The sequence below is a fragment of the Zonotrichia albicollis genome, chromosome 5 (assembly GCF_047830755.1).
Source record: "Zonotrichia albicollis isolate bZonAlb1 chromosome 5, bZonAlb1.hap1, whole genome shotgun sequence".
NCBI lineage: Eukaryota > Metazoa > Chordata > Aves > Passeriformes > Passerellidae > Zonotrichia > Zonotrichia albicollis.
This window is the reverse complement of record NC_133823.1, coordinates 40,302,370-40,328,802: the sequence shown is the minus strand read 5'-3', so window position 1 is coordinate 40,328,802 and position 26,433 is coordinate 40,302,370. Positions and strand designations below refer to the sequence as shown.

The 26,433-nt window shown below is 41.1% G+C and overlaps 1 protein-coding gene across 2 annotated transcripts; it reads left to right on the top strand.

Annotated features, from left to right (window-relative positions):
- The first annotated feature begins 1,653 nt into the window (after nt 1–1,653).
- On the top strand, nt 1,654–26,375 carry PDGFRL (platelet derived growth factor receptor like). Of its 2 annotated transcripts, XM_074541449.1 has the most exons (6): nt 1,654–1,944; nt 8,417–8,711; nt 15,945–16,096; nt 17,347–17,640; nt 17,932–18,071; nt 21,093–26,375. In XM_074541449.1, the coding sequence occupies exons 1-6, from the start codon at nt 1,887–1,889 to the stop codon at nt 21,279–21,281; spliced, it is 1,128 nt and encodes a 375-aa protein (XP_074397550.1). In that variant the 5' UTR covers nt 1,654–1,886; the 3' UTR covers nt 21,282–26,375. The 2 variants fall into 2 exon arrangements, with proteins under 2 accessions (XP_074397550.1, XP_074397551.1); XM_074541450.1 differs by lacking the exons at nt 1,654–1,944; nt 8,417–8,711 and adding an exon at nt 10,208–10,374.
- The last annotated feature ends 58 nt before the right edge of the window (nt 26,376–26,433 follow it).

Sequence of the window (26,433 nt, the reverse complement as noted above, 5' to 3'; positions counted from 1 at the left end):
GTGAGTATAGCAAGAGAATAAAAGCATGTATCTAGGCAATGGATGACAATAGTCTGGACACAGAACCCTACTGACAGAGCAAGATTATCATCTGGCACTGTTTTCAAGGACATTTGAGTAGTGATCTTTGTTCACAGACTTAAAAGTGGCTATGACAGTATTTTTTCTGAGGTCTATTCTTTATAAGGAATTATATAATAGTATTCAAATTATTAATAATCGCCGTACTGTACATACAGATGTACTAAGACTGGTCTTGAAAATCTTGGTCCCATGAAGCAGTGGAATAGGGCCACTGATTTAAAGGAGGGCAAGTCATCTGCAAGCATCTCATCACATTTAAAATATTACCTGAAAAATGTATTTAATCTATCAGCTTACTCATGTGGAGGACGGGGTCCTCACATAAAGGTTTACATTAGTTTTTCTGATGGCTATAAATGAAAATTCATGTATACCCTTTGTAAAGTAGGACATGTAAAATCCATGAAATAACTTTCTTCATTGTACACATTTTCATAGGAAAAAAGAATATGCCATTTTAAATATGTCTTAATGCAGTCTGAGTGTAATTTCCATGTGCTATTACCTTGTTTTCCACAGTACACTAATACTTGCAGCTCAGACGCCATAAGATCATTGACCTGCCCTGTGTGTGAAAGCAAAAGGGAAATTTCACTTAGGAAGGCAAATAAGGATTGTAACCAGTAGTTTTGCAGATGACAGGGGAAAAAAAAAAACAACCACTTGTTATTCTAATTGTTTCAAGGGGGAAACACTGTAGCAACAAATTTTTTTTTCTTAATTTGTTACAGGAAATGGATGACATGTTTATGATAACAGAATGAAAAAGATCATGAAATTTCATCAACCTACTCCACTCCACTCCTGGGCCCTACTGGTTTCTTTATGCTAACCAGGTGCCCCAGGGTGAAGTCTCAGAGCAGGGTTCGGCAAGCAAGTCTCTAAACTCTGCATGTGCTTATGAGGGTGGGGGAACATTATGCATGGACCTTCTAACTTTTTTTTTTGTGTGGATACAGATGAAGTAAACCTTTAAGTAATCTGTAAATACTCTGCTCTGACATCTGCTGTGGCCCTGGAGCTGTGGTCAGGGACACAATTTGTACTTATTTTTATTCATCTTGGAGTGTGGTTGTGTCTACTACGGGGCCTGCCTTTGATCTCTGACAGTCATTATTTCTCCCCACCCCATGCAAGTCCAACCTTGCCTTGCATCTACCTTTGTGGCCCCTCCAGTCATATTTTCCTCTCCCTTCTCCTCCAAGGAAACCCTCAAATTTCAAGGAATGGCTTTTTACAGCTCATTGGGAGCAGAACCACACACACGGCAGACATCAAGTTTACCATTTTCATCCCTTTGCTAGCAGCATAGAGAAACCTGCGCCTTCCCAATGTGCTTCACCTGTGTCCAGACAGAGACCGCCTCTCTTTTCCACAGCGAGATAACTTTCGGTGTGGCAGGCTGGTACAAGTGCAACAGGCTGACGTAAAAATATGTTTTTGCTGTCTCAGGCCAGCACCGTTCAGTGCCCCAGTGCAGCCCCGGGGTCACCTGCGGTACCGCCCGTGCTCCGCTCTGCCCACCCGGCTGTCGGCCCCAGGGCAGCCGCAAACAGCCGGACCTGTGCAGAGCCTCGTAGGGCGACGGGCAGCTGGCACCGAGGAGCTGCTTCGAGAACAGCCCTCCCCCGGTGTCCCCGAACGTCCTGCGGCTGCAGCCCCGCTCCGCACACCGGGTTTCCAGCGAGGAATGGAGTGCGGCGGTGGGAGCGGCCCGGCCCCGGCCCCTCCCCGCCGAGGCGCCCCAGGGCCGCCCCGCGCCGCGCCCGCCCCGCCGCCGCCGCGCCCGGGCCGCTCCCGCCATGCGGCTCTGGGTGCTGCTCGGCGTGCTGCTGCTGCTGCAGGGAGCGCTGCTACACGGTGAGCCGCCGTCCGACGGGTCCCCCCGCTTTGCGAGGCGCCGCCGGCTTCCCTTTCCCCAGCCGTACCCGCCTGCCCGACCGTCCCGGGGTCGGGAGCGGGAGCCATCACGGGAGGGGCGCAGGCGGGGCTCCCGTCCCGCTGGGCAGAGGCGGAGGGAATCCGGGTTGCTCGCGTCGTGCGAGGCCAGCAGGTCGCCGAAGCCTTCAGGCGAAAATGGGGGTTTGGGAATGGGGAGAGGCGTTGGCAGCAGCCCCGGCTGCTCCTGCCGCCCGCTGTCTTTGGGGTAGAGCGTTTCAGTCCGCGTCCAGTCCCGTGTGGCGCCTGAGGAGGGGACACGGCTGGACATGGGACAGCGTTGGGTGTGATGCTTGGATTTAAAAAACAACAACAAAAAAATTTGGCTCTCTGCATCGTTGTTCGATTGAGAACATTGAACTTCACTCATAACTTGAGTATTATGAGACAAGTTCTCATAACTTTTTTCTCACAGCCACTTCAGGCTGTGAGAAAGTCTTGGTGGGGAAGGGACATCCGTAACTAATTTTTGATTTAGGTAGACTTTAATTAACATAAGGAAGACCCCCTTGCAAAATGTAAATGAACTTATCAATACTTATTGGGAAGAAACAACAAAAAAGTTATTCCATTGTTTTTCACTGTGGAGGGGCTTGGGGATCAAGGCCTGCATAACGCATGGAAGGGTTTGCAGAGAAATAGGAGGCAGGCTCTTGGGTGCGTGGTGAAAGGCAATTACCACGAGTACTTCAGTAGGTCATAAGGAAAGCATTCTTATAAGAACAGAAAAAATCCTCCACCCTAAGATAGAGAGAATTTGTCAGAGGAGGCTGTAGAGTCTCCAGCCTCTGGCAAAGTCAGAGCTCAACTGGCATTGCTCAGAGCAGCTGAGCAGGGATGGGAAGGGAATTCCAGAAGCCTTTTCCAGCCTAGTTTTTCGTATGACTACATGCAGAGGAATTGCACTGTGGATCAGATTGATGCAGGAGAGGATTTCTGCTGAAAGATCTGGTCTGTGTATACCACATCAAGAAAAGTGGTTTCTATTTGAGAAGCAGACAATAAAAACAGAATAAGAAATGAGTTGTAACTTTTCACTTTTTCACTTCAAAGAAGAATTAATCAGTATAAGTTGAGAGAGTTCTCAGTCTCTGATGGTGGCAAGATGTAGCAAGGGCCTGCCTTGTGGGGTGGGTATGTCTGGTGGACAGGGAATGTGACTCCTTTGTACTTGTGGGACACCAGGCTCACACACTGCTTCTCAAGTTCTCTGGGCTGGCACTTGAAGATCAGGGGCCTTCTTGAGTTATAACCTGTTCATCTGTGAGACCAGTGGAATGTGCATATGGATGTAGGAGATGTCTCAAAAAAAAATGCTTTTTAGGATTATATAACTAACACCCATTTTGATATTGTTGTGTGGGTAACATTTGTGAGAACAAGGGGCAGACATTAAAGAATAGGGTAAGACAAATACTGTCAACCAGGAGCAAAGGTGCTTCATGATACATTTCTGTGGCATATGGATGCACAGTCTCCTACTTTGGCATGATGAGTTATTGGGGATCCCGAATGTACTGTTGCAGCTGAAAATCAGTACAGTGCCTCTTTAGAACCAGCTTCAGGAGCTGATCAGTGGTAGAAATTAGGCATTTTCTCAATTAATATTTTTCTAAGTCTTAATTTTATTATATTTTATTATATAATAAGGAATGCTATTGCACTAAAGCAGTGCACCATTAGGCAGTGCAGTGTTATTGAAACAGTGAGGGCTCAGTGCATACCTCTGGTGAGACAGTGAAATATCCCAAACGTGGCATATTCATGTGCTTGCATAAATGGCCTGGTTGACTTTGTTCCCTTTCTTGGGAAAATCTTGCAGATTGCATAAGGAATTGGAGGATTCTTGGTGATGGTTTCTGTGTTCCTGGAAGGATTTTATTGTGTATCCTCTTTACCTTGGGTGATACTGTAGCAGTTAATTTTGCTACCTGGCATAAAAAGACTTAATTCAGGTAAGACAGAAGACCGGATTGTGAGGTGCAAAAGAGGTGCTAGAAGTGGTGCTAGAAGTGGTCAGTAGATATCTGGAAAGACAAGGGGGTGTTAGGAAGGAGCATGGCCACAGCTTGCTTGGAAACTCACCTCTTTGGGAGGTGCAACAGAGGCAGAACCAGGTTTTCTGTGTAGGAAGGTAAGAGCTCATCGGGTGTGTTTCCTGAAATGCCCCTGCTGTCACCTGCAGGGAAGCACAAGGTCAGGCAGACAAGGCTCTCACTGAGCGGCTGGGAGTGTGGTGTATGAGGAAACTGTGAACTTGCTGAACTGCAGAAACATGAAACAGAGGGAGCTTGTGTGGAGAGGAAAAACTCAATCTTGGGAAAATCAAAACCAGGCTTCTGGTGCTTAAAATTGGAAAGCTTTCATAGGGGAGTCTTTAACAGTTTCTTAAAGGCAGAGTCTCAGGTGTGGCAGAGCACACAGTATGGGATGAAGCATTTCCTAGGGATGAGGTTGCAGGGTCCATGTGCCTTAGAAATAATGTCAGGATCGAGGCTGACAAAAAGCAGTGGAAATGTCAAAGAGTAGTTGGAACAAATTTCAGTAGGGTTTGATGGGGGAGGAAAGAAAAAGGATGGCTGAACGAAAGCTTAGGTGTGGTGCAGAATGCAATTGTTTAGATGGCCACAAATAATGACTTAGAGCAGCTATTCAGAGAGCCCCTCAGAAGAGCAGCAATTCCTGACGTGCTCTGGAGCAGTGCTCAAGTAATTGGATTCAGATGTTGTTGTGGAGAGGCCTGACTGTAGTTCTAGTATTCTTTCAGGAATAATAAAAGACAAAGAAACCACTGATGTGTTTAATTTTGGAAGGGGGAATTACATAAGAGGAGGAGGTTCCTTAACTCACATGTGGGTTAAATATAAAAACCAGAATAAAGCAGACCAAAAGAGCTTGAGAAACAGCTTACAAAAGGATAAAATCAGCCATAAATTCTTTTTCTTCTTCTGATGTACCATGATGGGGCAGGGAGACATGGCTGCAGAATTTTTATGACTGGTAAGAATGGGGGATAAGAAAGAGCATCTATAGAAAGTGAAATTTAAAAATTTATCTGTGTACACCCATGTTCCCTATGGAGCTGCTTGGAGAGGTTTTAATGGCAAATGGTGACATGATAAACATAGAAGAAACTTAGAGTACAGTATCCTATGAAGCACTGTAAGAGCAGGTTCTGAAATCTAATTTTTCTCTATGGGGAGAATCATTAGAGTACATCTCATTAACATGGCAGAAGAATCAGTGATAGAGAAAATTAGGAACATAAACTGTTTAAGTGTCAAGATATTATGATACACACCTGAGTTGTAAAAGAAATTTGAATCTGAAATTGGTGAAGCCTTAGCCCAGATGCTTGTCATTACTTGTCTTTTTCCAGAGAAGGGCAGTGAAGCTGATGGAGGGTGTAGAGGGTAAGTTCTGTGAGGAGTGGCTGAGGGAGCTGGAGTTGCTTAGCCTGGAGAAAAGGAGGCTCAGTGATGACTTTATAACTCTCTACAGCTACCTGAAAGAAGGTGGCAGCAAGGTGGGGTTTGGCCTGTTCTCCCAGGCAGCAAATGACAGGATTGAGAGTACAGAGCCTCAGGCTGGGCCAAGGGAGGTTTGGGTTGGACATTAGGAGGAATTTCTTCACAGTAGGCATGATTAGACATTGGGATGAGTTGCCAGTGGAGGTGGTGGAATCAGTGTCCCTGAAGATGTTTAAGGAAAGACTGGATGGCCATGGCCTAATTGACATTGTGGGTTTTGATCAGAGGTTGTGCTCGATGATCTCAGAGCTCTTTTCCAACTGAATTGATTGTTTTATCACTGCATATCACTATATCACGTCAAAGAACTGTAGCTCTCCAGTGAAATGGGATATCCCAGTATTTTACAATATTTGGAGGAGGTAGAGGCACAAAGCCAGATGTCTGTATTCTGTAAATTGAACTAATGAATTGCTGCAAAGTCAGTATGGCTTTGGCATGACTGCCTTTTTCTTTCTTTCTTTTTTTGTTTGTTTGTTTGTTTTGGGGTTTTTTTGATTGTGTTTTTTTGGGTTTTTTTTCATTTAGAAGTTTTTTTCTTTGGATCTGCTGAGGTTCTCTAAGGACTTTTTGTAAGAGTGTGGCCGCCATGGATGAATTAGTTGATGTAGTTGGATTCCCAAAAGCTTTTATTGTAAGTCTGTTGTAAAAGATTCCTTGGGAACCAATGTGCTGTGAGACAAGGGAAGACCTCTCATGGAATAATACCTAATAGGAAATAAAGATTAGGAATTAGTCTTTTTGCCATGTGGATAGAATTGCTTTTATCCAGCTGAATGTAGCAGGGATCTTGTAAGGCACATGCTTTTCAGCATGTTTAAGTAGCTGTTAAAAGAAAAGAAAACTGTCAGTAAAGAGTTGTAGAATGATCTCTCAGTTTTGAAGAACTGGGCAGGGAAAATAGGACTTCACATTTCATGTTGGTGGATGGTGGATGCTAAATAACACAAACTGTTCTAACTTCATGTATGCCTTGATGGGTTTCTACTTATGGATTTTTAACCAATACTTCCTACATAGGAAAGTGGTCTTGGAATTACACTTGATTATTTTACAAAAAATCTGTTCCTGATATTGCTATCTTGAAAAGTATTGAGCTGTTTAGACAGGAAAGAAGACACCATTAATATGTACAACTAGATCTGAGCATACCTTGAACCTGGTGTACAGTCTGCTTTTGTGTTCTTGCCATCAGCCCAATGTGGTGAAACTGAACTGTTGTAAGATGCATTTTCTTTACAGGAGCAATTGGAGTTGGACTTGTCAGTCTGGAAAGAAAATTAGTCAAAAACCCCAAGTTCTGTAAAAGTATTTGTGTTGGAGAACCATGAATATTTATTTATTTAATACAAAAACTAGAAGGCATCTGGTATTTATGTGAAATTTGTGTAATTTTCAAAATTGACTAGACAAATCAATGAAGGAAAACATCCAAGGACAATATTAAAAAAAATACAAGAAAACCCCCAATCCCTAAACCAGCCAAGCACGATAAAATGATGACAACTGTGGTTCACAGACCCCTTGAGCTAAAGGCTCTTGGAAGCTCAGGAGAGTGGTATCAAAGGAGCAGAGTGGTTGCCCTGTTCCCTGATTGGCATCTGACACTAGGTGGTGAAAGTGCAAATAATTTTGGCCTGACCCACTGTAGCCTTTCTAGTGTAATGCAAAGAAAAATTGCTACAAACTCCTGGTTTTTACATTTGTGCTCACAAGGCACTGTGTTGTTTAAAAGAAATGTGTTGTGCATCAGCCTGGACTTGGAGAAGTCGAAGCTGACTCAGTGCAAGGTGTCCAGCTGGGGTTTGAGGAGTGTCACAGGAGCCATCAGTGGCAGCAGTCTGGAAGTCCTGCTGTTCATACTGGCAGTCTGTACCAGCTGTAATTATGCTGAGTACAGGAGTATGCTGAGTTTTTCATTGCAGAGGGAGCCTTTTGATTGATTTGTACAATGAAATACCTCAGTGTTTCCATGTGGAAAACAAGAATTAGCTGTCAGGTGCAGTTAGTGGTGTTTCTGGTGTCTGGCAAAAGCAGTTTTAGGCTTGTCTCACAGAAGGACTGTGCTTCCTGATGTCAGTTAAAGTTGGAATTTTTTGTTTGTTTTTATTTTTAAATATTTGAGACACCTCACTTTTTCTTTCTGTTTCCTTTGTTTGTTAAGGCAACTGAGCATCCTTGTTGTCTCCAGGAGGTAATAAAATCTCTTATTATTTGTCTCTAAATAAGATTCTGTCTTCATCTGGACTGTCAAAATAAATGGCTCTTACGGAGAAGCGACAGCTTAAGTAAGTCACCTTCAAGTGACTGAAGTATCACTTGCATTTCAGTAATTACTGTAAACTAAGAAACCTGCATCACTGTTAGTATTTTATAAATTGCCATGAAGTTCTACACTTATGAGTTCTTCATGTGTCCCTTGTGGAAGTGTGGTGTGTGAAGAGGTCGTGCAGAAGTGATGGGCACACGACACCAGTGTGGAGAGCTGGTGTAGCATTGAGCGCTGTATGGCAACGCCAGGAGGTGGAAATGACAAAAGTGGCTGCAGATAGAAGTGCTGTACTTCTTTCCCTTACCATTTGTAAAGTTTTCATAGCTTGCATATTTCTCTGTTTATGTAAGTGTATATTTTCCACATGTTCTTGAAAGCTCTCTTCTTTTTTTCCTTCTTCCCCGGGAAAATGGGTCACAGCAGACTTTAAAAACTTAAGGAAATTAACTCTTACTAAGTTCTATATATCTTTTCTAGGAAGAACAAAACTTCAGTTATTCTCTGGGATAACAAAGAAGATTTTTTTTCCCCAAAGGACTATATAGACTTTTTTCTAATCAGTAACATTGCCTTCTTTTCTTTATTTTACCAGTCACTGGACAGCCTGTGAAGAGTAAGCGTCCCAAAGAACCTGGAGAAAACAAAATTAGGCCTGTTAACAAGAAAGTAAAACCCAAGAATGGCAAAATGAAGGAGAGAGAGTCTGTGGACTCCTCTTTGAAGTCCCAGACCATACTGACACAGGTGATGGATAAAGGTCATTTCCAGAAACTAGCTGCCACCTTAAGCCTGGCTGCAGGACAAAGCATAGAGCTGCGATGTAAGGGGAGCAATGTCACTTGGAGCTATCCTTCTTATTTAGACACCTTTAAAGACTCCAGACTCAGGTAAGCTATTTTTCATTTTTTGCAGGAAAAATCCAGAACATTTCTTTCCCTTACTGTGTTCAGCACCATTGGTGTTTTAGTTTGTTTGTGTATTCATCTACATTTTTACAGTCACGATGTTCTATTTGATAGTTTTTAGTGTCCGCAAAAAGGATGAGCAATTTTTAGTCATCACCATTTGCACTGTGAGATAGTCTTACAGCATTTGAACTCTGTTTCCTTCAGATTAATCTAAAATGAAGATGTTGTTCACCATTTGCTCCAGCCACAAACAGGGAACCATGTTAGGGTTGGTCCAAAGTAAAACTCAAAATGTGTGTGTGGATGTCAGGTGATCACTGTCAACTCTGTTGCTCTGCAGAGACCTGCTCGTGTTGAGCTCTACTGGTTGCTAATGTGGCTACCAGGTAAGGAAGTAAGGTTAATTTCCTGAAGAGACTCAAACCCACATCTCTTAACTAGCAAAAAATACACCAGCCTTCATGCTAAGGAGCACGTGAGAGCAGTGGTTCAGTCACAGTTGCCTTTGCATGCAAAATGAAATTGCAGGGCTTGTGTTGCATCTGAGTTTAATGCTAAGGGTTATTACTTTAAAGTGAGGAAAGCTTTTTCTTTCATCTTGTGACATCTTAATGAAAACCACAGAAAGATTTGTTAGAGCAGGAAGAGGAACTGACTGTCCCACCGAGTGCCCTGTTGCTCTGAATATCTTTTCTGAGACTCTCCATACATTACCTTCCTGGTTTTTTCAGGGTAGTACACATAGCTAAATGTAGATTAAATGTAGTAATTTAGTTCTGTATTAGAAAGAGGAGGGGCATATAAGGAGCTTAAGGATGTCTTGCACAGGCATTTTATTGCTCTGAGAAATGTTTGTTTTCAGTGGCTGCTTTATGGAGACTGTGAAGCACTGTGAGTGATACCCAAAGAAAGAACGGTTAGGAGCTTTTCTTGGATTATTAGGTGAGAGGGACACAGAGGTATGAGTCAAGATGTCAGCTGCTCTTGTCCTGTTGTTCCTAAATGAAGTACAAGTGAGTGTGCTTTCACTAAGTCAATCAGGTTATCTGAATCTCAGTGTTCATTACTAGTACATTATTTACAGGTGTGATGTTACCTTAAAAACACTCCCAGTTAATTAGTTTTTCAGATATATACTTCTTTCCACTTCTGCTTCCCAAGGGGAGTGTTGATGAATGGCAGTTACCCACTGTGATCTCTAGCACATCTTCCTGTAATTCATGAGCCAGTTCTCTGTGCCATTGTGTGCTTGTCCCTTGCTGGCTGAGGTGCTCAAGGACTGCCCTGGCTGAGTGCAAGGCTTCTGCCACAGTAAGTTACGGCAGCAGGCTGGTTCCTGCTGTGGGCTTATCACAGCAGTGTCTGTCCAAAGGCCTCTAACCTGCTGCTGCTTGTTCTTTTGCAAGGAATGCTGTTCTATCCCGGATTCTTTCAGCAGGTGGCGTTTATTAGCTGCAGCACAGGCCTGCCCTCCCAGCAAGCAGGGCTGGATGAGCACGCCAGCAGGGAGTGTGCGTGTAGTGGTGGTGGCGTCGTTCTTAATGTTTTGGGCGTTTGCAAATAGGTTGCTGGGGTGGTTTGGTCCTATAGACCTCCAGGCCATGCCATCTGTGTGTCAGAATCTGGCACTGAAGAAGGCAGGGTGAGTATTCAGGGTTTCTGGAGAGGAATCTGAATGCTTCCTAATTACTTATTTGACTGTCTATTCCTTTCATTCAAAATTAAGTGTTCTCTGTGACCCAATAAATTGAGATAGTTTGGGAAAACAGAAAAAAGATTTTTATGTCATGATTGTGTAATTTTCTGGTTTTCAGTTTGAAGTAATTTGGGATCCTTCAGCAATTTACATTTTTGTACTCAGTCAAGTTAACAGTGGTAGTTTAACCATGCAACAAAAGTTAGTTGCGCCACGCAAAATAAGTGCTGTAAAACATTTGACAGTAACTTGCCTAAGTATTTATTTTCTTTTAGAAGTATGTAAGGCATGTACTTAAGGATCTGTATTGAAATATAATGGTCATTGCTTTTGAAATAAGTTGTTAAAGCAATGAGGCTGTGTTTGACTAAATAATCACTTTTGAATAAAAGCAGAAGATCCTAAAATTAACTAGAAAAATTGAAAGCATAGATTAGAAGCAGATTTCAGAGTCACAGAATAATAATAATTTATGGAGACATTGACCACAGAATCCTGTGCAATGTCTCCATTGTTACATTTTGATCACATTTTTAGCATGGCTTTGCTAATTATCACAAGGTCTTTGCTGTAATAGGTGCCTGTGAAACAAAGTCTGCTCTACAGAATGTGAAATTAGAAATTTATGTTCTGTGGTTTCAGAAAGGTTTGAGGGATTTTAACTGGAAGTACCATAAAGGTACCATGTTACTCAGCTCAGCTGGCAGTGTTCGTAAGTGAGCTGGCAATAGACAAGGTCAGCAAAGCTATGGCCTTTCCAGAAGAGCTCAGATCTTCCTCATGGAATATGCACACCATGCACCAAGCATTAACTGCAACAGGCAATTTAAAAAGTTTTATTAATACATTACCTTCATTATTTTAAAACAAAATCATGAATATAGGGCAGAGGGGGGAGATTCAGAAAACTTATTAGCAAGTAATAACATACAGCAGAAATTGTTTAATCATCTAGGTAGATATATGTCCAGTATCTTCTAACATTTTTGAGTACCTAAAGATCAAGTATAAGATAATCCCCTCATTACCATTTAGTGAGGTGTGGGGCAAAACCCAAGCTAATTAACTGGGCTGGGCCTTTTTTACCTCAGATTTCCATGTGGGTCTTGCTGGACTTGGGGCACTGGTGCAAACCAGAATTGATGGCAGCAGCAGGGGGATGTGGTGGGGCCAAAAGGAGGTCATGGAAAATGAAGAAGGAGTGGGTTGGTGCGCCAGAGGAAAAGTGAAAAGGAGGAGAGACACTGGTGATGAGATCCCTGCAGTTGCTGGGGACTAATGACTACAGTTCTTTTGTTCATAGCAACAGATGCTCAGGCATCCAGTCACTACTTTCCCCTTAAATAATAGAAGGTATGTACAAATTCAACTACTCTGGCATTTTAGCTTGCAACTAGTTAAATTTAGCATAAATGTAATGTATTTTCTATGGGTGGTTGCAAAAAGAAGTAGGGATAAAACCCAGATGTTTTGCCTCCATTCTATGATTACCACATTTTAGAGTCTCCCATATATTAAGGAGAGTACAGCAATCTGGGGAACAATATGCCTTTTCTAGAGAGGAAGATTTTTGTTAGAAAAGCCATTTCTGTAGTATTAGTGGCTATGCTTTCATTGAACTTGTCCTTGTAGGTGTATTCTACAACCTGGTAAATGAAATATTTTACTTGCTGTACTAGAGAGTCTCGGTTTTTAATGGGTCTGGAGCTGTTACATGTGCTATAATTACCAGATCTGAGGGAGTGAGAGATGCTGAGTGAAAGGAGGAGGAGGACTCTTTGGCTGCTTCTTGCTGAGATGGAGCAGAAATTCAGCCTTTCCACTGCTATAATTGGAGTACACAACAGTACGCACTGAGACAATTTACTCAGCTTTAGAGACTGTTGTGTGCCATACAACTCTTGAGAGAAAGCTTGAATCATGCAGACATGGTTCCCAGCTTAAGGACACACATAAGCTTGCTGCAGAACTTCAGCATTATCTGTAATGCTCTCTTGCTTTTTGCAGCACTTAAATACTTTTTGTCTGAAAACTTTGGGTGCTGGCAGAACTGGTCAAAAACATTGGAGGTGTTAACAGTCAGAGGCTGCTCTTGCACCCCTCGTATGGAAAGGCTGGAATGCTGTTTTGTAAGACTGTGAATAACAAATTAATGACTGGAGGCTCACCCAGAAACTGGATCTACAACATAAGAGAGGGATAAAAATAAGGGCTGGAGCATTTTCCCTTTAGTAAAGCTTTGTAGCAGAAAGCTGCTCTGACTTCACACAGTCTCTGTGCTGCCTGGCTGGAGCATGGGTCTCCTCTGCTGAAGGCAAGCTGCTTTTGACTTTGTCTGATAAGTAAAGTGACACAAAATGGAGCTGCTCTGATGGAAGAAGCTGGAGCAAACAGCTGGACGTGCATCACATGTACATTCCTGTGAGAGGAGATGTCTGGACAGGAGCACTCCCACAAATATTGAGGAAACTGGGTGTGGTGGGGGCCAGAATTAGACTGAAATTAGACTGCTTTCACTGAATGCAGTGAATGCATCCCACAGGCTTAGTGGGATGTCAGTTGTGCTCATGTGTATATCTGAATTTGATTTTGCTGCTTGTGCTTCGAAGTTTTAAAGCTAAGGATTTTTTTCTTGTGTAAAACAGCAAGATGTTATGTTCCTGTCCTAGTGAGTGTGTACTTGACATAAGCTCTCTTGTCAGTATGAATGCAGCTACTTGAGAGTAGTTGGGTAGATGCTCTTTGAGTGATGCTATGTACACTGTCTTTATAGATATTTTTTATATAAATATATATTTTAGCTTCTAAATGTTGCATAGTTTTCTCGCAATAAGTCTTCTGAATTTTATTTAAAGTTTGATAAGATGAATGTATGGAATAAGATTTTGGGCTATGTTTCTAGTATCTTTAAACAGTCTGGTAAAGTTTGTATATACAACATTTTTCCTTTGTGACATCTGCAATGCAGCAAGGTTTTGGCTTCTGGGTCAGATTTCCCAGCATCTAAAATACTAATGAAATACTAATAAAATGATAATTTACCTTGGAAATATTGATTAGCTGCAGAATTTACCATTTTTACTTTATTTTATATGGCCTGTTTTGTCTGCTTAATATGGTCATGTCTCAAGTTTCGACACCTGCACTCTCAGATGCCAGGTTTTGTTATTGCATGTTTGAGGATGACTGCCTTGCTAGGTTATTTCTGAATAGCTTGTTCACAGTTAAGAAGAACACACTGTACAATAATTAAGTAACTCTGACCTTATTTTGCTATCTGTTGGGATTTCAAGCTATAGCTCAGTGTCTTCATTAATGATTGGAAGCAGAAGAGTTCTGGCATAATGGTTGCTCTGTATTGTAGACATTTATTACTTGATCTTTGGAGAACATTTTATTCTGAGGTTGTCATATAGCCTGTGAAATGTGAACTGTGAAACTAAACAGTAATAATACAGACTAGGACATGTTTAAGGTTTATCTTTTCTTCCTTTTGGGTATGATACACAGCATGTTCTCTTGCAGATAGGAATCTCTCAAAAGTTACCCAAAAACTGAAGATAGTTTATAATGTGAGGTAGTGCATATATTAAAAATGGAAAGGCTAATGCACCATAGTAACATGATTCTAAAAAACAGAATCAGACATGGTTGGGTAGAGCAAGTGCATTAGTGGATAGGAATTGTGATTTGCCTGTTTATTGAGGCAGGCCTCAAAACTGCCCTGTGGTGGATCCATGTGTGTCTGTGTTGGTGTGGACCACCAACATAGCTATATCAGTGATTTCATTGTCTGATGGTGTCTGAGGGCTTACTGGAAAAGGCAGCTCTCAGTTATCTGTGTTTGAGGTGTGTATTTGGTGTATTTTAATCTCTGAGCTGCTGGCCTGGCTGAAGGCTGAGATTTGGGTTATGTGCACTGCTGCTTGTGTTTGTTAATTGTGCAAACTGCTGGCAGAGCACCTGGGGAGCCAGAACTCCTGGGAAGCACAGGCAGCTGAAGTGGTGGCCTCCGTTTGAACAGTTATTCTGCCTGCAATGGACAGTTAAACAAGACTCTTAAAAAAGAATAACATTTTCTTCAAAGATGCTAATCCTGGAAAGAAATTATTGAGTCAGGTATCTGCCTTACAGAAAAACTACCACAATAGTAAGGATTAGGAGGGCAATAAATATTCAAAAACCCCATAGTTGAATGAGTATGAGAGCTGTTCAGACTTAATGCAAGGTGTATATTTGTCCAAATCCCTTTTAAAACAGTAAAAAGAAGTTCATTATCAAATTCCTAGATTGGAAAAAATGATTCCTGACTTGATTAGAAAGAAATTACCTTATAACTCAATGTCTTGCAAAGGAAAGAGGGAACCCTTCATGACCTAGATCCACTACCATGAGAGGCAGCTGGTTGAAAAGAACATTTTTAAGCGTTGGAGCAGCAGCAGAGTGCATCAGTACTGCCATGAGGCTGTGCTGACAGCATTCCCTGAGAACTGGTACTTGTGGGCCATTGCTTTTGCAATCCATCAAAAGTCAGCCCAGTAGACTGCCAACCACACCACCACCTGTCTGCTAGAAAGAGTCAGGAAGGTAAACTTTAAAATATATTAAAAAATAACAAGGTGAGACTGTAGCTGCTGTATTTCATAACACAGGACCTTTGCCTTTTGGAATAATTGTCAGTATCTATGTAAATGTCTGCATATTTATAAATGTTTGCACATTTACAAATGTCAATCCACTGAGAGATGTGCCTGGGAAATTCAGGAGAAGGAAAAAAAAAAAGGCAACTCAAGTCTGAAATAATCACACAGGCCGAATTTTGTGTAGTTACATGATGGCACTGCCAGTTCACTTCCAGCAGTTCTCAGGGTCATGCTCTAAAATAGCCAAGGGATGTGGAGGAAACTCCAGTGAGGTGGCTTAGACCACAGGAGTAGGTCTTGCAAAATGACTTAATTTGCAGGACAAATCCAGGCTGAGGTAGCAGCTCTTTGCAAGTGGGAACTTGGACTGGTATGTTAAAAATTGGGAAAGCATTCACATTGAAAGCAGGCAGAAATTATTAAACAAACTCTCAGTAGAATACCTGCTACTAGCTACTTGTCAATTATCTTTGTTAGATTTTATTGAAGCAGTGTTACAGTGTTGAAACAGGACTGAGGTCCATGTGTGTAGAATGAAGGAACGGGCTATGCATGGACAAACTAGGCCAAAACATAGATGGACATATGGCCTAGAACAGTCACAGCCCAGTTTCAAAATGGAGACTTGAAGGAATCCAGAAATGAACTGTACAAGAGTTTTGCAAGTTCTTGTATGTAGTTAAAATCAATAAAACTGCTCATGTAAGCAATCTCTGCTGGAGCAAATGGGGAAGTGGCAACAGAGCTCTGAAAGTGAAAAGTGCTCAGTTGCAGAGAAGGAGTAAAAGAATCAAGAGTGGAAATGAGCTGACAGAAATATACAAGGAAGTACATCTGTGCTTGTCCTTGCCTTTTGTTTTTATTTTTCCACAGCATAAAGCAGCTTGACAGGCACAGTCAGCTGATCCTTGCAAACTCCACTGCAGCAGACACAGGTGAATACAGCTGCTGGCTTCAGCTGTGCAATGGTAACAAATGCAGGAAGGATGAGACTAAAACAGGGTCAACATACATCTTTTTCACAGGTAATGAACTCACTGGGGGATTGTTAGAGGAAATATATTTGCTGGTAAGGCAGGAATAATGCTATATCAGTGATTTCATTGTCAAGATTTTACTGCCACAGTTTTCATCTATTTTTAGTAGATGTTAATGAAGACTCTGTTGGTGGGCAGAAAATTACTTGATTAGTGTGATTTTTTTTTGAGTCCATTTTCCCTCAGATTATGCAAAATACCCAAAGTAATGGATAATGCAATGAAAAGCACATACTTTTATGAGGATTTTCTACAAAACTAGTAAAAAATATTATAATTCTTGAAAATGTGTCTTGATAAAGAAAATAAATCTGTGCAGAAGATTCATTTTGTCATGGCATTCAGATGACCCCATGGACTCTCTCCCACTGTCACTTCATTCCAGTTACTTGCACTGCCTTAAAAAACTCAATAAGGCCACAATTTCTCTGAGGAGTCCTTATAGCATGTTGAGAGGTAACACACTCTTCAAGTGCTCATGATGTCCCTGTGCACAGTTTGCAGCTGCTTGGTACACCACAACTGAAATCAAATGGTTCATTTTTTCTTCTGGAAAGCATTCCGAATAGTAAAACAACCTTTGATGCCTCATTAGAGCTAAAGTATTCGCGGCTAGAAAATGTTTTAGTACAAAATGGTAAGATAGGGTTGTTTGCAATACATTTTGGAGTTAAATTGGACCATGAGAAAGAAGAGCTTAATGTTTTTAGGATACATTCCTTAGAAGGGCTGGAATAAACTTTTCAGTCAAATTATTATATAAATGCTTGTGCTAGAAAGAGGAATTTCAGATTTAGGTTTCCAAGAAGCATGCCAATTACAGAAATACTCCTTAACTGTGATTCTGAGGGCACTAAATATTTCTTCTACTTAGTACAGTAAATCAAACATTTTGACTAAAAGTATAGGTATAAAAAGTTGTAGCTTCAAAAAGTATATTTTTCTAATAGTCTTTATCTTACCAGTGGTGATGGGATCCAGATAAGTACTTGGAAGCTTACTAGATGATATTCCAAAGATTTTCTTAAGATTAAAAAAATACTTCATTTTTGTTTTCGATTTAATGTTTCTTTAATGCAAGCAATGCTCTTTTTTCTTTTGTGGGTGCATATTAAAATTAAGCCAAAGCTTTTTGTTTTAAATGTTGCTCACAGCTATTTTCTCTTGTTAAATGTACTTTTCTTTCTGTTTAACCAAGATGTAGTTATTTCTGTAATTATCTTATCTCTTCTGCACAGACAAAGAGGAGCTTTTTGTACCTACTCCCAGTTATTTTGAGATTGTCTACCTGAACCCAGATAAGCCTGCAGTCATCCCGTGCCGTGTTACTACTCCTTCAGCAAAAGTGACTCTTCACAGGGAATTTCCAGCAGAAGAAATTGAAACAGATGGAACTGATATTTTTTATGATGCAAAGAAGGGTTTTGTCTTCCAGCACCCTTCTTCTGATCATAAAGGTATTGTCTACTGCAAAGCAGAGTCACAGGGAGCACCTCAGATTTCCATCAAATATCACCTACTATATGTGGAAGGTAAAGTGCAGTTTTCTCTGTGCTTAAATTGACTCTTCTGCTGACACTAAGAAAATAATTTTTAGAAAGTAAAATAAGTAATGTAATGAGAGTTTTAAAATCTTGATCGAAAGCATATTGTGATAAAACATTTATCAAGTTTAAATTCCAGCAAGTTTCCCAGTTTAAAGCCGAAAGTTGCAGGTGTAAAACACCTGTTGCATTAAGCAGACTGAGTTCAAAACTGACTCTCAATTTTATCAGTGTATTTAACTTTAGCAGCTGATTTTTTGTTTCTGAACACTGTCTCAGTTCCCAAGGGCCCACCCTCAGCCACCATCACGGTGTCATCGGCTAGAGCCGGACTCGGTGACGAAGTTCGTGTCGTCTGCACCGTCCTTGGGGAGCCAGATGTGGATGTGAGCTTCAGGTGGCAGTATCCAGGGCAAGAGGTGAGAGGTGTATGCCCTGCCTGAAAGGGTTTGTTCTTCACAAAGGCAGCATTTTGAATGCCTTTGCCAGTTCAGGCATGCTGGCAGGAGGAGGCAGCATATCCCCTTTCAACTTCATCCTGTCTTTCCCTGAGAGTCTCCCTGATAAGTCACACAGGGATGAAGCTGGAGCGCCCTGTTGGTAAAAATCAAATTCAGCAAAGCTCACTCCTCTGTCAGATTTTCATTCCAAAGATACTTTTCCTCTGGCAGGATTTCCTCAGACAGGGTCAAAGCCAAGCAGCATCAGGAGGCTGTTCTAGGGCAAGGCACAAGGCCACTGCTGCCTCTGTGTTTGATGTCCCTTCTTTCTCCATGGCTTGGGTGCATGAATTATTCCAGCACAGAATTTTTAAGCTTGTCAATATCCTGAAGCTGAATCTGCTTCTGTCCAGCCTCATCTGAAAGAATCCACAGGAAACACAATGTGAATCTGTGGTCTCTTTTCTTGCACAAAATAAGATGTATCTGACTAACATTACTGAAGGTCCCTTCTCTTTTCCCTCTAACCACCCTCACCTGTTACAGCAGGAGCTCATTTCTTAATCATTCTAGACCCAGCTTGGCCTTCCAAAACTCTGTATCTCATTAGTGTCCACCGTAGTTTTGCATCTTTCCCAGGCTGCCCCCAGCCTGGTTTGCTGGCTGTTGCTGGCCCAGCTGTTCCCAGTGGTTTTACTGCACCTGATGCACGCTGGCATGTGCATGTTTACACCTCTCTAGCACTGATAGAATATAAACAGCTAAAGCATGCAGGTTATCTCCCTTGTTTGCTGTGGATACCAGAGCTGCAGTGCAGGGCACGTGGGCTATCAACAGAGGACAACACCCTCCCACTGCTCCCACCTACGGGGTGAGAGAGGCTTTGGCCTCTGGCCTGCCTCTGTGCTTATCCTCTAGGGTAACCTATCCCAGCTCCAGCTGTGCCTGGGGATAGGGAGGGGAGAGTTGTGTTGGGGTTTCTGCCCCAACAAAAGGATCAAGTAAATGTCAGAGTAGAAGCACTGCATACTTGTTGAAGACTTAACATTTATTGAGAGTGTTCACATACTGCAAAGAAAAAAGGTGGGGTGGAAGGAGAAGAGACAGAACCATCAGTGATGCTGGTCATATAGACCTTTTATACAAGAAAAAGGACTGACATTGTTCTAAGATTCACTGGATGTTTCCATTGATGCTGCTTTCAGTGCTGGGAGCTCAGGGGTGGTTTTGTCCCAGCCCAGACCACCCAGCAGCTGGGCTCTCACCTACTGCCTGATTCCTGAGCAGAAGCAGCACATCAATCCCTGCTTGTCCCCAGGTATGGTGCATTGTGGAGACCCTGCTTTTACCTCTGTAGTCAGTAACCTCTCCTGGTTTTTTTCCTTTCAGTTGGTTTTTTTCTCTTGTTTCCCCTTTGCCACTCCCTGACAATTGCTGTGAATGCATACAGATCCACCCTTAATCTGATTCCATGCAACAGGCTTCAAAGCAGGCAGTTAGTTTGAGGAAAAATGGACTATGAAGAGCCTAACCAGGTAAACAGGGTCCACTTTGTACAGTCTTTACCTTCACTTTCAGCAGGATTAAGGAAGTTCCACTTGCTATCTTTAAGAAGTAACTTAGACTTGAATTAAGTGTGCAGTATTACTTGATTGTAGATAGCACTTAATTTTCAGGCTTGGAAAGGAGGTAGACCTTTGCTAAGTGGCTTAATTACTTTTAAAGGTTTAAGAATTTTTATTACATTTACAACTGCCAAGAGTTTTTATGGGTTTTTTTTCCTAAAGCTGGTAATGCCTGCCACTTCCTAGGCATTCACTGACTGCAATGTGACTCATCCCTAAGTTTCAGGGAGACTGAGAGCTGCCTTTGTACTGGTCATTTTGCAAATGTGAGATTGTAGCTTTGACTTTGCTTAAGTGTCTAACTTAACCTATTGCTTCATCTAGCTTAAGCCATGTAGCATTCATATTGGCAAGTGGTTAATCCATCTATGTCATGAGGCAAGGGAGGATGGTTTCCACACAGAAATTTCTCTTGCATTTTTATCCCAGTTATTGGTATAGCAGAAGCCAGAGTGCTTAAAGCTGCTGACTAGCAGCTGCTGGATTTTGGAAGAAAAGAAACTGCCTCAGTCTATGATTGGGCCAATTTCTCTTATCCAGCATTTTGTGACCTCCTGAGGTGCCAGGCAGTGTGACCTCATAACCAGCCCATAGAGAACTCCCTTACAGAATTTCTTAAAAAAGCAACTTTTATTTAATAACAAAAAAACTCCAAACCAAAACAAAACCAAAAAAACCAAACAAAAAACCAAAACAACAACAACAAAAACCATGAAAAAGCATTTTCTAATATAAATGGCGGGGGGGGGGTGTGCTTTTGGCTTTGAAGTTACATATACACTTTGGAAAGCAGAATGTGAAGATTAACTCAGAAGTATTTGAGAATTATTACTGTTTGTTTCTATGTTATCTGATGTAGAATTTTCTAAAACTAGAGAACGAATTAGTTTTCAACATGTAACCTACAGCTATTCACTGTGCTAAAAGAGAATGAAAGCTCAGTCAGCTACCTCATGTCTTCTTTTTGAGACATGCTTGAAGTCTGAAAGTGAGCTCACACATCTGTCTTGACACCTCCCCCAGGACACCCCACCTATTTGATCATGTACCTAAATGCAACTTTAGTTAAGTGGCCTAAAACTGAGCTCATGCACAGGCTGCAGGCAGAGCTGTGGCAGGCCCAGTTCCTGTGCTTGGAGTGGAAGAGCCATTGCTTTATCCTCATTTGGCACAGCTTATTTAATCAATATTTAATGCAGCAATGTTGCTGCCACTGCCAGACACCTTCAGTTCCCTCACTTAGGGCTGACTTTTGGATATAGGCTCATACTCTCCAGCCTCCTGCTTCAAGGTGCTGGGGTGGTGTCACTAAATAAACTTTGTGAAATCACCTGGTTTATGTGGGTGGGTTGTTTTTGTTTTGTTTTGTTAACAGTCCGGGAGGCCTGTGATTATTCAAAACTTCTGGAGATTGATAAACAGAGGAATTGGCCATACTACAAGAATCTCAAAGAGTGTTCTTCTGGTGGAGGATTTTGAAGACACAGATGTGGGAAACTTTGTTTGTATAGCTCAGAACCTACAAGGAGAAACAACAGTAGCTACCAAAGTTGAACTGAAGTGATAGAAAAGACATCTGTATGTTATTTGACATTATAGCCATTAATTTTCTTTATTAATGTTTAAATGTAACTTCTGTCTCAGTGTTTCTTTTATATGTCAGTGCATTTCATGTTGACTAGCTTGGCAGGCCACAACAGAGTTGACTCTGTCCAGCAGTAGTGAGTAGTGAGCTAATGAAACTACAGTGAAGCAGTAAAGTGTAAGTCTGAACATGCCTAGGGTGTGTGCATGTTTGCAAACAGGTGCTCTTTGGGCTTTCCTTTGCACATGGCCTTTCCCTCAGACTCTTGCAGGAGGTCAGCCTGCTCTGTGGAATGTGCAATTTTAACATTAAGAGTACTGTACACGTTTAAAACAACAACAACAAAAAAGCAAACTAAAAAACCTTGTAACAAAGTTAGCCAATAGCAGTTGTTTATTTTGCAAGAATAATTAAATTTCTGAACATTATGAAAACATAAATGTGTGTGTGCTCATTTTCATAGGTGTGTAAAGACAAACCCAAAATTTTCTCTCCAGGTGAAGATGAATACCCTCTAGGACCTTAATATATATTTAATATCTCCAGAGACTTGTAAGTAGTTGGGTATGCTCGATTTTCCTCATGGTGCTGCATTGTTACACCCTTACAACATGTAGGTTACTTAATAGTTCACTCCTCTTTGGATGTCTGGTGTTATGTTTAATAAATTATGTAGCAAATTATGGTTTTTAAAGGTAAAACTTGCATTTATTTATATATTAGCATTTACAGAACAAAAAAAAAAGGCAAAAAAAGCAAACATTAGAATAATGTTCAGTTTTACAGGAGAATTTCCTCTTAGGTTAATAACAAGTTCAACTTCATTGTATTAATTTACTTAGGAGAAAAGGAAAGATATTTTCATTTACACAGAACTATACCTGGATAAATAAGCCACTGTTTTTCTCACCCTGGGTTCAGTTACCAGTACAAAGAAAGAGCTTGCCAGAGGAGAAGGTAAGAACTTGATAACAACATTGTTGGACATTTTGGCAATGTTTGGTTTTTTTTCTCAGTCTCAAGCACCATCTTTATGTGGGCTAGAACTTTAAATACAAATCCACTCCTTAGTAGTGAAATGACAAAACACATTTAATGCAAGCCATGTTACTTACAAGGCAAGTGAAAACCAACTTATTCTGAACAGACAAGGAAACAAAGCAGGAACTGGTCCCTTGGTCACACACTTCCCTCTGTTTCAGCCTGAGTTTGGAATTCCTGAACTTTCTTCTCCTGAAGGCCTGAGGCAGCCCTGTGCTCCAGCTAATTCAGACCTTTGAGCAGAAGTGTGCAGCACTGTTTGGAGCAGTGGCAGCTCTAAGTGCTAATGTAGAAATGGCAGCTTCCCAATAAAATCAATAGTCTGATTAGTAGAGTAGCTAATGAAAACATTGGGCAAGTTTGCTGAATGCCTTTTCTTCAGCATGCAGGAACCTAAACCAATTTAACTGATAAGAGAAATACCCCCATGGTAAAGACTGAAATGGTTCCATGCAGGTCTCATGTGATAGCCTACATGGGGAACATTCCCCAGGAACTTTTTTTTATCTCTGGCCTCTGAAAATAAGATAGCTGGAAAAAAAAAGAGCATGCAATAGAACTGACTTTGAAGGTGTAAGAGGTGAGATTAATCTGTTAAAATGTGTCAAGAACATTACACTGTAACCCAAAGGACTAAGTGGGTTATACAATTTCATAGTAATACCTATAAAGGCTCTTGTACTATTTTTTTAGGAAAAAATGTCCTTTTATCAGGTGTTTTTTTTTTTATTCTGACCAAATTAACAATCTTTGACCTTCTAGATGAGGCTGTGTAATGTGTTAATTCCTTTTTAGCATTTGCATTCCTCAGAACAATGTCTTTCCCTTTGAACTAAAGGAGTTGTGCCAGCTTTTTGAATTTCAAAGTGCATTGAGCCTGTAATTCAACAATTTATTTCCTTCTCAAAGTATCTGGGAAGTGGGAGATCATGTCACCTGCCCACCCTTGTTCAACTGCACAGTGGAGGCATCACTTCCTTGGTGACAGTTTGGCAGGAAAAGATGGTGGAATTCCATTGCTTGAGTAGGGCCCTGGGGTGTAATGGTTATGCCTAACTATCATGTGCAGGTCTCAAGACTGATACAGAAGCAGAGCCTCTAAAGAAGAGTTTTGGTGGGTGTCACATCCTTTCTGTCCTTGTCCTCCCACCAAGAATGAGAATAATTCTTGTAATTGAAAACTACGAGAATTCTTTTACTATGTATTTTACAGTTTTTATTTTACCAGAAGCCTCTTGGGCAGAGCTGATGTTACATTGATGCAGTTAATTGCACATTTCCACCTAAATGAACAGTGACAGGGGAAGAGAATGAGGCCTGGAAAATAAAATTTAAGTGACTTGTCAAAGTTATGTGCCTAAAGCTGCCAGTGCTGTTATTTCCATTTCCATACCTGTGTCACTGCTCTTCTAAGGCAAGGCAGCAGCAGTGGTCAGAAGGTATTTTTTTCTTCAGGGTTCAGTGGTTATCCCAACTTTATGATGACCTTTTTAGCTGCAGCTCAGCCCTAAATGATTAGTATCATTTACATTGGCTGTCAGACAAGATCAGTGGTTGGTTACTGTCTAGAAGGAATTTCATGCATGAATTGCATGACACCAGTTTACATGGAAGTGGCTTTGGTGTTAGCAATGAGAAACATCAAGACTTTACTTAGCTCAAGGAAATGATTCACTTCAACTTTTATAAAAAATACAGTGCAACTCATACAATGACCTTTACAGAAAAGCATTGAAGGTGAACCATACTATGAATACTTTGAATGGTAACAAACTATGTGGTTGAGTTGTTAAATGTCACCATAGCTTCCTCTGAAACTCATCATTAGAGTTGGAACTGTAAAGTTGGAGAGTAAAGTTGGATATCTGAAGAAAATCACTTGTTCAATTGCTTGACCTTTGGCTTATGATGATGAGCAGGTTTCTAGCTTTTCCTGAAGAAACCTTATGCTAAAAACCCCAAATATGTAAAAGTTACTGGATTGACCAAAGTCTGTACTAACACATGGTACTTAAGTTAAAGCTTGAAATACTAATACTCAAACAGAGAAAAACATTGAAACAGTATTTACAGATTAGCAGAATTATTTAATTCTTTGAGACCAACAGGACAAACACTAAACAGGTATTTTCTGTAATCTGATTTCTACACATAAGCAGCCTTCATTTCTTCATAAAAGCATTAAAGAGTCTACTTGCAATCAGTTTAGACATGAAGAGTCACCTGTACTGTGGAGGTAAAGTATCAACAAATTAACAGTCTTTGTATTCTCTACTATACCATACTTACTTTTCTTGTAGGGTAGCCTGGAAAAGCTTTCCCTGCTCTTGGTACAGGAAAGGCTATGCCATATTTAAGCTTCAAACATCTGTGTGCACTCTGCTTGCATGTTTTATTTGAGGCATTACACTGCAACTGAAGTAATAAAGTTCTTACTGGTGGATAGGTAAGTGTCCTTGTGACAGGGCCTGTTACACTGCTGACCTCTAACTGGGGCTTTTCTCACCCACAGACTGTTCTGAAGAATCACAAGCAACCTCCACAGATCTCCTACCTACCCACAGCTAGGCAGGTACCTGCTCTACCCATATATCTTCTACCCATGTATCTAAGTGGAGGAACAAGGGGAAATTTTCTAAGGATAGCTGAATAATTTGTGCCATGAAGCTTCACCATTGCATTTTTGCTGTGCAGAGCAGATACCAAGAGTTTTTAGTAAATGGAAAAATGTTCCTCCTTAGGTTAAAGATCCTTTGACTAACATAAGCAGAAGAAAAATCCTTCAGTTGGTAGAAAATATTTATTGTAAAGCATTCAGCTCAAATACATGCAATCAAATCTCTTTGACCGTAGAAAGTAAGAATGTTCTGAGACATACTTAAAGCCAAGTTGTAGCCAACATAGGATTTTCATAGGCAAATTTGAACCTCCTAGTAAACATTTTAAGTACTGACACCACTAATGAGTGGTATGTACAGTGCCCTAGAAAGGCTTAAAAGAAAGCATAATGTTCCCTAGAAATGGCACCCTTAACTTGTACATTATGAGAGGTTTAAGTAAATTTAATGGTGAAAGAGTCAATCACAAGTTTAAATGTATTACAAATTTACTTACTGTATGAGCACTGTTAACAGTGTTGTTTCTATGTCTGTGTTCCTCATTATTAACCAAGATTTTGCAAGTCTTAGGTAAAATACTTTGAAGTGGTTCTCCAGTTGAGTTCCCTAAATGCTTTCCCATGCCCTTGATTCCTGTCCCCAAGCTACTGAAAAAGTCAGGGAAACTCAGCCAGCTACCAGCATTAGCTAACCAGCAGTGTAACAATGTCGTGGCCCTGCTGTGAAGCCCAAGCTACTCTAAGCATCAGTAGCATTTTCGAAGACTAATCTGAAGCTGAACCTGTTTTAGTAGGTACAGAGCAGTCATCTTAAACAGGTCTGATCAAGGGTGGAGCAAGGCTATCCAATTACCCTGCTGAAGCCGAAACTCAGCATGTGGTATTTCCAGAAATGCTGACACTCTCATCCTTCAGTTCCAGAAGCCAGAACAGCTTTTTCCCCTACTCTACAGAATCTCTTGAACAGGATTTTTCACCTGATGAACTGTGAAAACACCAATATCCTGCAGTCTAAGAGGGAAAGTATGGCAGAATTAGCAAGGTAAACTACACAGATCCCACTTCATCCTCAGGTGAATTTAGCCAACCCTGAGGAAAGTTAATACAAATGCTAATGCTTAAAAAGGCAAGGTGTGTCGCCAGCTATGTTGGAATTCACAAATTACTTAATCTTCTTGAGAACTGAATTAAGAGTGCACCTAGTTACAATTACTACATTTCTCTTTGGCTTTCAAATCTACATCTTGTTTAGCCTCAGGAACAGACATGCTATTTTGGGGAAATAGTGCCTCCTTTTCAGCAGGTAAGATGCAAGGTCTAGGCTTCTAAACTTGCCACTCAGCTAAGAACTTTTGACCTTTAGGTGCTACTGTGGTTCTGACTACAACCCTGTTGACTTCAAATCCAAAATCCATTGCACTCTGCAAAAAAAGTTTTCCTCATAAATGGCAGAGTTGTGCATGGACATGAAAC

What these genes read in the sequence shown, in the direction of transcription:
- PDGFRL (XM_074541449.1), top strand. Translation starts at nt 1,887, where the DNA reads ATGCGGCTCTGGGTGCTGCTCGGCGTGCTGCTGCTGCTGCAGGGAGCG. An exon ending in TTTAAAGACTCCAGACTCAG is followed by an intron (nt 8,712 to 15,944) that starts GTAAGCTATTTT and finishes ATTTTTCCACAG; the next exon opens with CATAAAGCAGCTTGACAGGC. An exon ending in GGCAGTATCCAGGGCAAGAG is followed by an intron (nt 18,072 to 21,092) that starts GTGAGAGGTGTA and finishes TTTTGTTAACAG; the next exon opens with TCCGGGAGGCCTGTGATTAT.